Source organism: Culex pipiens, chromosome 2, assembly GCF_016801865.2.
Source record: "Culex pipiens pallens isolate TS chromosome 2, TS_CPP_V2, whole genome shotgun sequence".
Taxonomy (NCBI): domain Eukaryota; kingdom Metazoa; phylum Arthropoda; class Insecta; order Diptera; family Culicidae; genus Culex; species Culex pipiens.
In genome coordinates this window covers 9,684,632-9,695,378 of record NC_068938.1, presented here as the reverse complement: position 1 = coordinate 9,695,378, position 10,747 = coordinate 9,684,632, and the positions used below count along the sequence as shown (strand labels likewise).

The following is a 10,747-nucleotide window of genomic DNA, read 5'->3' as shown; positions in this document are numbered from 1 at the left end:
TGACAACCTTCTTACACAGAGCTCACACTTACTACCAAACTCTGTCAAACCAACGGGGTACAAACTAAAAAGTGTCAAACGAAAAAGTGATCAACAACCGTTTATTGAGTTTATACCCAGTAAAAATTTTGGCTCGAGCCAAAATTCTCACTGGGAACCTACAAATTGAGCAATAAATTTCATTGACATGAAATTGGCGAAACAAATAATTTTTCAAATGACTTTTCTAACATTTCGTCTTGAAAAATATAATTAAAAATCACATAAAGTCAAGTAAAATGATGAAAAAACAAAAGAAGAAATTTAGAACTTAAGAATTTTAGAAGATTAAAGTTTTAGAATTTTAAAATCTAAGAATTTTAAAATTTTAGATTTCTTTTAATACTGAAATTTTTAAGATTTTATAATTATAAAATTTAAGAATTTTTTTAATAATAGAATTTTAAAGTTTTAATTTTTTTTAAATTTTAGAATTTTAGTAACCTAGAATCGTGATTTTTTTGAAATTTTTGATTATAAAATTTTAAAATATTGGATTTTTAAAAATTTTAGAGCTTTCAAATTATAGAATTCTTAATTTTTTTAAGTTCAGAATTATATAAATTAAGCATTTTGGAATTCTTATATTTTTTTAACCTTAAAAAATATCGAATTTTTGAATTTTTAAATTTAAGAATTTTAATTTTTTTTTGAATTTTGTAATTTTAGAATTTAAGAAATGTAGATTTCTGGTGTTTTTTTTAAAGGTCCTATAAACCAAATTTTCATTTTTTGCTTTTTGGGTGTTTTGAATACCCCTGACTCAAGGCGGTTCTAAAAACACCCAAAAAGCAAAAATTTAAAATTTGGTTTATAGGACATTTTCAAAAAAAAAAACCCCAGAACTTTAAAAATTTAAAAAAAGTTAGAATCTAACAATATCAAAATTTCAATTTTCTCCAATTTTTAAATTCTAGAATCGTAGAATTTAAATTTTTTAATGCTTCAGAATTTTTAAATTTTGGAAATATAGAACTTTGGAATACCAGAATTTTAGAATTTTGGAATTCTAGAATTTCAAAATTTGAAATGGTTTAAATTTTAAAATTTTAGAACTTTGGAATTTAGAATTTTACAAAATGGAATTTTGGAAATTTAAAATTTGTGAACTTGAGAATCGTAGGATTCAATATTTCAGATTTTTTAAATTTTAGAATCATGAAATTTAAAAATTTGAAATTTTAGAATTTTTAAATTTTAGAGCCTTGGAATTTTGAAATTTTTGAATCTTAGAATTAAGAATTTTTAAAAATTTGGAAATTTTAGAATTCTGGAACTTAAGAATTTTTAATTTCTGAATTTTTAAGAATTTTTGAATCTTCAAATTTTTAAATCACAGGATTTTAAAATTTTAGAATTACAGAAATTTATAATTTTAGGACCTTTTCATTTTTGAATCATAGAATTTTAAAATTTTTAATTATCAGGCTGTTAAAATTATAGAAATTTTGAATTTTGGAACTCTAGAATTTTAGAATGTTAGAATTAATAACTATAAAATTGAGAAAATGTTATTTTTCATTGAAATTTTAGAATTTCTGAATTTTAGAACTTTTATATTCTAGAATTTCATAATTTTAATTCAAGAATTTTAAAATTTTGGAATCATTGAATTTTAGAAATTTAGAATTTTAGAATCCAAGAATTTTAAAATGTAAGAATCTAAAAATGTTAAAGTTATAATATTCTCGATTTTTTTAATTTTAAATTATAGAAATATGGAAACTAATTTTTTGAAATTTAGTATCATAGAATTTAAAAATTTTGGATTTTTTAAATTTTTTAATTTCAGAATATTGAATTTTTTTTAATTTTTAAATTTAAGAAATTCCGAATTTAAGAATTTTGAAATGTTAGAATCAATGAATTTTGAAATTTCAAAATTTTAGAAATTGAGAATTATAGAAATTTAGAATTTTGGAATTCTTTTGTAAGAATTTTAAAAATTTCATAATTTGGGAATTTTAGAAAGATAGAATTTTGGAATCCAAGAATTTAAAATTTTAGTATTCTCGAATTTTTAAATTTTAGAATTATAGACATTTAGGGAACCGTGGTGTAGGGGTAAGCGTGATTGCCTCTCACCCAGTCGGCCTGGGTTCGATCCCAGACGGTCCCGGTGGCATTTTTCGGACAAGATTTGTCTGATCACGCCTTCCGTCGGAAGGGAAGTAAATGTTGGCCCCGGTCTAACCTAGAGGGTTAGGTCGTTAGCTCAATCCAGGTGTAGGAGTCGTCTCCCTGGGTCCTGCCTCGGTGGAGTCGCTGGTAGCCAGTTGGACTAACAATCCAATGGTCGTCAGTTCGAATACCGGGGTGGATGGAAGCTTAGGTGTAAAAAGAGGTTTGCAATTGCCTCAACAATCAAGCCTTCGGACACCTAGTTTCGAGTAGGAATCTGGCAATCGAGAACGCCAAGGCAATGCTGTAGAGCGAATAATTTGATTTTTTTGTCATTTAGAATCTTGATTTTTTTTTTAAATTTTGAATCATGGAATTTTAAAATTTTGGATTTTAGAATTTTTAAATCATAGATTTTTTAAATTATAGAATTTTTAAATTATAGAATTTTTAAATTATAGAATTTTTAAATTTTAGTATTATATAGATTAAGAATTTTGTAACTCTAGAATTTTTGAATGATTAAAATTCTAGAATTTTTAAAGTTTAACAGTTTTATTTTTTTTTTAATTTTAGAATTTTTGAAATGTTAGAATCGAAGATATTTAAAATGTTAGAAATTTAGAGTTGTAGAATTCTCGAATTTTAGAACGTTAGAATCAAAAAACTATAAAATTGAGAAATTGATATTTTTTTGTTAGAATTTAAGAATTTTAAAATGTAAGAGTCGAAGATTTATAAAATTTTAATGCTCGCGTATTTTTTAATCTTTTAATTATATTCATTTAGAATTTTAAAATTTTTGGAATTTTAAATCATAGAATTATATAATTTTGGATTCTTAGAATTTTTAAATTTTAAAATTATATAAATTAAGAGTTTTGGAATTCTAGAATTTTTGAATCATAGAAAATTCTTAAATTCTTAAATTTAAGAATTTTTCAATTTTTTGAATTTTAGAATTTAAGAAATTTAGAATTTTAAAATGTTAGAATCGAAGAATTTTTAAATAAAATTTTAAAATTTTAGAATTTTGGAATTCTAGAATTTTAGAATGTTTGAATTAAAAAACTATGCAATTGAGATTTTTTTTGTCCGAATTTCAGAATTTAAAAATTTTAGAATCTTAAAATTTTAAAATTTTAGAATCGAAGAATTTTAAAATTTTAATATTCTCGAATTTTGAAAGAATTTTAAAATTGTAGAACTTTATAATTTTGAATTTTCAGAACTTATCAGAATTTAAGCATTTTAAAATAATAGAATTTTTAAATTTAGAACATTACAATTAGGCTTTTTCCGTTGGATTGCTTAATTTCGAGGTCGAAAGTATTTATTTTTCAACGCGAAGCAAAATATTTCTGTCAGTGATAAATTTTAAAGTTGGATAACAAACAAGGCAGCTTCGAAACAACACTTTATTGAATCAAGAGTTCTTTAGCAGCAATAAGTTATGTACATTCATTATAGGATTCGAACTACACATCTACAAATATCCGGCGCCGGAAGTTGCTTCCCACCGAATCGTCGGTCGATACTTTTTTTGTTTCACCAATCATATATAATTTGTATTATAAATCATTCATTTAAAAACTTTTAACCTACCTTCTAACAAAGAAAAAAAAAATATATAGATGAATCATGCACTTTTGTCCAAACACAAACCAGAATGCAGCGACGGCGACGGCGGCGGCAGCTACAAAAGCGCAAAATCAAAGGCAAATCCACGACGACAATAACCCGGTTGTTTTTAGATCGGCTTGTACAGCAACGTCGTGACGTACTTCTTCCGGTAGCGGTGCGTCGCACTGAGGACCATCACGCCGTCCTTTATGGACAGCGCGTACAGATGGTTCAACATGACGTGGTTCGGCTCCGGCAGCAGAGTCGGTTCGCACTTTTTAACGAAAAGAAAAATGATTAAAACGGAGATTTTTTCCCAAATTGGCCGCCCAAACTCACCGACAGCGGCGTGTCCTTGTTCAGGATGACCTGCAGCAGGTGCGGCGGCAGAACCGGCGGGCCGGACTCCTTGCCCCACGGCTTGCTGGTCGGGATGTCCTGGCTGTACTCTTTCGTTTCGTCCTTGCCGGTGTCCTCGCTGTCCTTGGCCAGCGCCTGGAAGACCTCAAAGTCGGACTGGCGCACCGAAACCAGGTTGTTCTTGGTTCCGACGTCGTTCTCGATGTTCTTCAGCTTCGGATCGTGCCTCCACTCGCCGTCCACGCAAAACTTGTACTGATGTTCCCCCTCGGGCAGATCGATAATCGTCACAAAGTCCCCGTGGCTCTTGACCATCGGCAGGGCCTTCCACTCCGAGAACGTCCCGCTGATGTAGACCTGCTTGCCACCGCCATCCCACTTGAACACCGTCGGCAGTGCCGTCTGAACCTCGTCCGTGTCGTCACCCTCCGGCTCGCCCTGCAGCGCAGAATCCTCCGACACCGTGTTCGACCTCCGACGGTGCTCCCGCAGAAACTCCGGCTCCGGAACCGACTTGGAGTAGTACGGTTCCGCGGCGTCCTCCTCGCTGCGCTGGAACACCAGCCGATGGGTTTGGTCCGGTTTCTTGTCGAACACAAACGCCTGACCGTCCTTGAGCGGCGATCCCGGAATTAAATCGTGCGAGCCTTTGTGGCGCTCCCGCGGGAGGTTGCTTCCGGCGTTGCCCATAACGGAACTGAGGGTATTTCAAGTGGAACTAGTGTGAAAGACTCAGGCGAATCTGTGGGCGGTTGAAAATTGGACGCAATTAATAAATTAGCGGAGAAAAATTACGTTTTTCGCTACGAACACTCACTTTACTTTTTTTTCTACTGCGATTTACGCGACTTTTATTTTGATTTGAAGTTTCTGGCGACAGATTGAAGAAAGAAGTGTCAGCACGCAGCCAGTTGGGTGGAACTGACAGGAGGATGCACGGTGGGACTGGAAGCGTAGTTAAAACTGTTCAAAACAATTAAAATTATAAAAAATATTTAATTAAAATAAATAAAAATGAGCACCACTTTTGTTAGCATTTATTCCCTTTAATTTCCTAGGTAATTTGCAGAAAAAAATTAAAATTATGATTAAATGTAATGTCTCACGATTAGTTACATTTGAGTAACAGCAAATGGCAGGGAATTGAAAAATACTTTTTATTAAATTTTTGGATGATTTTTTGTTTATTTCACATAAAAAGCCAAAACTTGTATCTTTTATCGATTTCGAGCTAGAAAACATTGAAAGTCGTAAATTATAACTGGAATTCAACATTACTGAACTAACTTTTATTAAAAAATATGTTTCAGTGTACAATTAGGTCCTAAAATTAAGTTTAAATTGCTAATATTATTGTTCATTATTATTGTAACTTCACGGCCCTTCTTGACAAAAAGTCTGGAGCAACATTTGAAAAGGGCGCATAAGCAATTTGACAGCCATCACGATTTTGCAAATTCTGAGCCAAGAGTAAACTATTAAATATTATTAAATTTTAACAAAACCCGCAGTGTTTAAAGGTAGCTGGGAAGGCCAGCTATTGATTTACATTTCGAGTTTTGTGAAAAAGTTACTTGTTGGCTCAAATTTTGCAACATTGTTCCTGCCGTCAAAATGCTTATCCGCCCTTTTCTCGTGTTGCTCCAGAAGTCTTCTATTTGACAGCTCGTTCCAAGAGGACCACAGATCCATCATAAAAGGTTGTTTTGATATTTTATTTTTTCGCCTTAAACAAAACAATCAGAAATAGTTTTTATGTGTGATTTTATACGTTGCACATAAAAAAATTAAAAGGGCTATTTTTAAGGGGGTGCAGTAATAAATAACGTAGGGTCTTGAACATAAATCTATTCAGTAATGTATCACTAGAGTTGGGGTTGCCAGATAAATATGAGAATTCCAGATATTTCAAATGTCAGCAGAATAAAGATTTATCATTCCCTGTTCCAGATTTTGACAAAATTATCAAGATTTTTCTTTTTTTGCAAATTTCTGAGCAACTTTTTGATTAAAATAAACGAGTTAAAAGCTTTGATTTAGTCAAAATTAAATTCAACCTTTCGAGACCCACACATTAATCAAACCATTCTAATGTGACAAACTTTTGAATTGATTCATAACATTCTTCCCTTCCTCTTAATAATTGTTTGCTTTTTGTCAGCCCGATTTTTTATCGATAATTTAGCCTGCGTATGCCATTGACAACTAACAAGCGCAAATATGAAAATGCTTGCGTCCAAGCTTTGACCTGTCGACTTATCGATGTTTGCTCTTTTGATAAAAAAAAGCACTCACACAGACATCCTTCAATCATTTCACGCCGCGGATCCTGGAGCTCAGGGATGTATTTTTCGGCAATGATTTTTTTACCAAATTGAAAGAACTCACCAAAATCAACAAAATTAACACCATGAACATATAAAGTAGACTTTTTTAAGTTAAAATCCAATACCTTTCTTACGTAAGAAAGTCAATTGTAATAAATAACGAATGGTTGTCTTCGGCAAGTTTTCAATAAAGCGTCATCCATCATCCACAATTCATCGATGTCGAGCTAACTTGTCGCACGTGCATTTTCGGCCAAATTGAGTTAAGAATGCCATTTTGTGCAGCTCACAATGCCTCAACTTTAGGCATTCATAAATCTCCAAAATTCGATTTAAATCCTGAGATATTCAATAAGAAGAAAGGTTATATCTTGTCGTGCTATCTTGACACACCCTGAAAATTGATGTAAGCGCGACAGCTGGCCAAAGGGATTTCAGGGCAGAACGCGTTTGACACGCGTACATGCCCGACTACCGTAAACATTTGTAATTTTAACTCCGGCAACCAAATTCAACCACACTTCGGGGCCATGCACAGAATGGTCAACGAAACAAAACGTGTTTGCTATTGCTCAAATTGTGTGCTCTATTTTTTGTTTATTTAAGGTCAAACACAAAATGCGTTTTTCTCGGAACGTCGAAATGGCGAGTGCGACAAGATAGCACGACGGCGTCGAATTGACGAATTATTCAAATCGAGGAAACTAATTCTGTTTTTTTTTATCTTCTTTAATTTTGATTGACAGTAGTCCCATGAAACGAAATCTCAAACAAAATACTTTTTGCGATTGTGACCTGATATTTTCAAGATTAATTTTGAACATCCATTATAAAACTTTTTGTTTATGCACGAAGTATCAGCAATCTAAACTCAATTTCAGAATCCAATTAGTTTTCTAGCAAACATTTCTCAAATAAACTCTAAAAATAATTTGTAAGAGATATTTATTGGATTGTTTTATTGAATAAATTTATAAATGCTCTCAAAGTAATCTGGTCCCAGTTCTAACAGTTGTAAGACAAAGTGGAACTCATAAATTCAGCGATAAAAATTAACCAAATGTAGCCCTAACTCAAAGTACTTTCTTCACACATCAAAACGAAACTCAACGCACAGGCAATTAAAATTAATAAATTTAAACGCGTGTAAACTCCACTTCGCCCAGACTTGTGCTGGTGCTCGCTCCAATTGATGATTTGTTGGATACACTTGAGGGCGAAACATCACCAAACAAACCGATCCAAACAGCCGGTCTCAACTTCCTTGGAAGCTGAAACTGAGAACTTATAGCGAGAGAAACCACCCATCAAGACTCAAATCGTTTTAATTTAATGCTATGTGTAGCGTGTGTTTGCCCACTGTCGTAGTCCATCATCCGTGGGTGACGAAGAAACGACAGGTTTTCCACGTGTTTCAAGACAAGCCGACACTTTGGGTGTCGAATTCATAACGAAAATATCTTCCTTTACATGCCACAGTACAAAATTTATGAATGTTTTTTTAAACAATATTTTTTATTGACATTGCAATTATGTAACCTAATTTGACCAAATAATATTTGTTTATAAATATTTTCTCACAGTTCAAACTTGATATCGCCTTCCTGTCGGCCCCTTTCATGGTGTATAATTTTCCCAGGAAAACCGCCGAACCCCACGGGGAGACGAAAAAAAAAAGAAAGGTCAAAAACACTTGCATTTTCCGCCCGAAAACTCTTCCGCATGAAAAGGGGGAGGAGAAAATAGAAAGAGAGAAGTGAGTCTGAGTGCGTATTTAAGCTTCACGCAGGATTATTTAAGGGATACGCATCAGAAGAGATGCGATGGGATGAGTTGCAGCTGAGTTTGGTGGATTATGTTGTGGCAGCAGCATAATACTGATGATGATTTGAGTATGCGCGCGCGGTTTCTCGGTTCGAGGGAAAAGCATATTTTCGGTGACGAATGGGCATAATTAAAAACATGTGCGCAGCATTTCTCTTTGTGGTGCGATGATATTTATCATCTAATGAATTTGTTGTTCGTTCGACATTTGTTGAAGTGAATTTTAACATCAACATTAGAGAGAAAACATTTAAAATGAAAAAAAAAATACCTTTTTAAAGCACAGTTTTAATAAGGTAAGTTTTAAATATTGATTTAAATAATTAATTTTGAAAAAAAATCAAGATATCAGAATTTGATAATCTAAATTATAAATTTTAATGTTTTTTTTTATTGAATCCATAATGTTCAAATTTTATGTTAGTTTTCATAGTTTTAAATTCTAATAAATTAAATATCAGATAAATGCAGTACAATTTCTTTTTATTTCAGTTTGCTTCAAATAAAAACTATTATTTGTCAAACCATAAAAAAGAAATCAATGGAACTCTAAAATTACATATTTCGCTTTGTAGGCTTGGGTTTGATTAAATTTGCATATTTTAATCTTTGAAAATGGTAGATCATGTTGAATCTTCCAGCAAAATATCGCAATATTTCTAATACTCCAAAAATTTCCATCAACCGATGGAAGAACTTTTCTTCGAATCAAAGATTTATTTGGATTAAAGGAGCAAATCTAGATCATTTTTGTAATTTATCCAAAATTAATGCGTAAAAAAGGGGAATTACATGGACATATGAAAATTTCAATAGAGTAATTCTCCACATTTTCACAATTCGACTTTTGTCCATTAATTCCCTTTGTTGTTGCATTGATGGCGTCATCCATAAAGTACGTACGCTCTTAGGGGAGGAGGGAGGGGGGGTGGGGTTTCCCTAGGTGTGACAAGATGTGACGAAGGAGGGAGGGGGGTTTGCAAGACTGTGACGTCACACTAGGTTTTTTTTATGATTGCATAATATTAATTCGTCTCGCCTGTGTGGACCAATCGGACCGCGCACTGGACTCACAATCCAGAAGTTGCTGGTTCGAATCCCGCGGCGGGCGCTCTAAAATTCTATTCTCCGTGCCGTACTCAAACACTTAGGAGCCCAGGGCGGCGAAGTCCTTGTAGTTAACAGGAATACAATAGTGGTTGGTACTAGCAATGGTGGCCGACAGCTATAGAGTCAACTTGTTTTTTTTTTTTAATATTAATTCGAAATGTACACAATTAAATTAAATCCTGTTTACTAAAATTTTTTGCTTACTATTATTTATTAGCACCGTCATCAGGGGTGACATTGGGTCATACAAATTTTTGCATTTTTGTATGACCCAAACTCACCCCAGACCCAATGTCACCCATGATGACGGTATCACATTATAATTTATTATATAGTCACACGGAAAAAAAATCCTAGTTTTTTTATTTGATTTTTTATTACAAATAGTTTAATTCCCACAATACGTATTTCTTCAAATTTTCAATTTTTATACATGGTTTAGGAGCAAGACTTAGCAAGAGTTTAGGTTGGTGCAAAAACTGGTACCGAAAATGTATTTTTTTTGAAAAACAAAGTTTTTTGGAGAACAAAACAAAAATATTTGCAAACAAAATTTCATTAAAAAACATTTTTCAAATCAAATTTGAAATCGAAATTGTTTCAAATCTTTGATAAAGTGCACCAAGTTATAGGCTTTTTATGACAAAAAAACAAAAATCTAAAAATGTAAACAATTTTGTACTTTAAAAATAGTTTATGTCATCAGTTAAAAATGAGAGCTGATCAGACAATACTGAAAAAATTTTCTCAGCTCCGCAAAAGTGCTTTTCCGTCATCACATATTTTTAAATTGCAAAAAAAAGTACATTTTTGAAAAATTCAAAAAAGTCGATAAAACGATGCACTTTATCGAAAAATGCGTCATTTCATTTTCGATTGCATCTAAATGATTTTCAAAAAAAAAATTTGACATTATATTTGACTTTTTCCAAAAATTACCAATCACCAAAAATCACTTATCATTAAAAATCACGAATCAACGAATGTATATCATCAGTTCACACAGTAAAAAAGAACTCATTGTAATATTGAATCTGGGAATTTTGACATTTTTTTTTAATTCTAGAGCAATTCTCTCAGATTTCGGTCATTCGATTTTTTTTGTATTTTTTAATCCGACTGAAACTTTTTTGGTGCCTTCGATATGCCCAAAGAAGCCATTTTGCATCATTAGTTTGTCCATATAATTTTCCATACAAATTTGGCAGCTGGCCATACAAAAATGATGCATGAAAATTCAAAAATATGTATCTTTTGAAAGATAATTATTTGCTTATATTGGCAATTTGCGGCGAGAAATATTAAGCTAACCTAGGACAGAAAGAGGAGAGACAGAATTGAAG

The 10,747-nt window shown here is 32.3% G+C and overlaps 2 protein-coding genes across 2 annotated transcripts in view; one reads left to right on the top strand and one right to left on the bottom strand.

Annotated features, from left to right (window-relative positions):
* Positions 1-10,747, top strand: part of LOC120418713 (uncharacterized) — a 406,326-nt gene that overhangs the window by 322,558 nt on the left and 73,021 nt on the right. The gene's annotated exons all lie outside the window — the stretch shown is intronic.
* LOC120418716 (5'-AMP-activated protein kinase subunit beta-1) lies at positions 3,908-5,060 on the bottom strand. Its single transcript, XM_039581190.2, has 3 exons — positions 4,961-5,060; positions 4,123-4,885; positions 3,908-4,057 (listed from the first exon to the last, which is right to left on the bottom strand). The coding sequence occupies exons 2-3, from the start codon at positions 4,831-4,833 to the stop codon at positions 3,911-3,913; spliced, it is 858 nt and encodes a 285-aa protein (XP_039437124.1). The 5' UTR covers positions 4,834-4,885; positions 4,961-5,060; the 3' UTR covers positions 3,908-3,910.

Coding starts and splice junctions, on each gene's coding strand:
- LOC120418716 (XM_039581190.2), bottom strand. CDS start 4,833: ATGGGCAACGCCGGAAGCAACCTCCCGCGGGAGCGCCACAAAGGCTCG. Junction 4,058..4,122: donor ACAAGGACACGCCGCTGTCG/GTGAGTTTGGGC, acceptor TTCGTTAAAAAG/TGCGAACCGACTCTGCTGCC.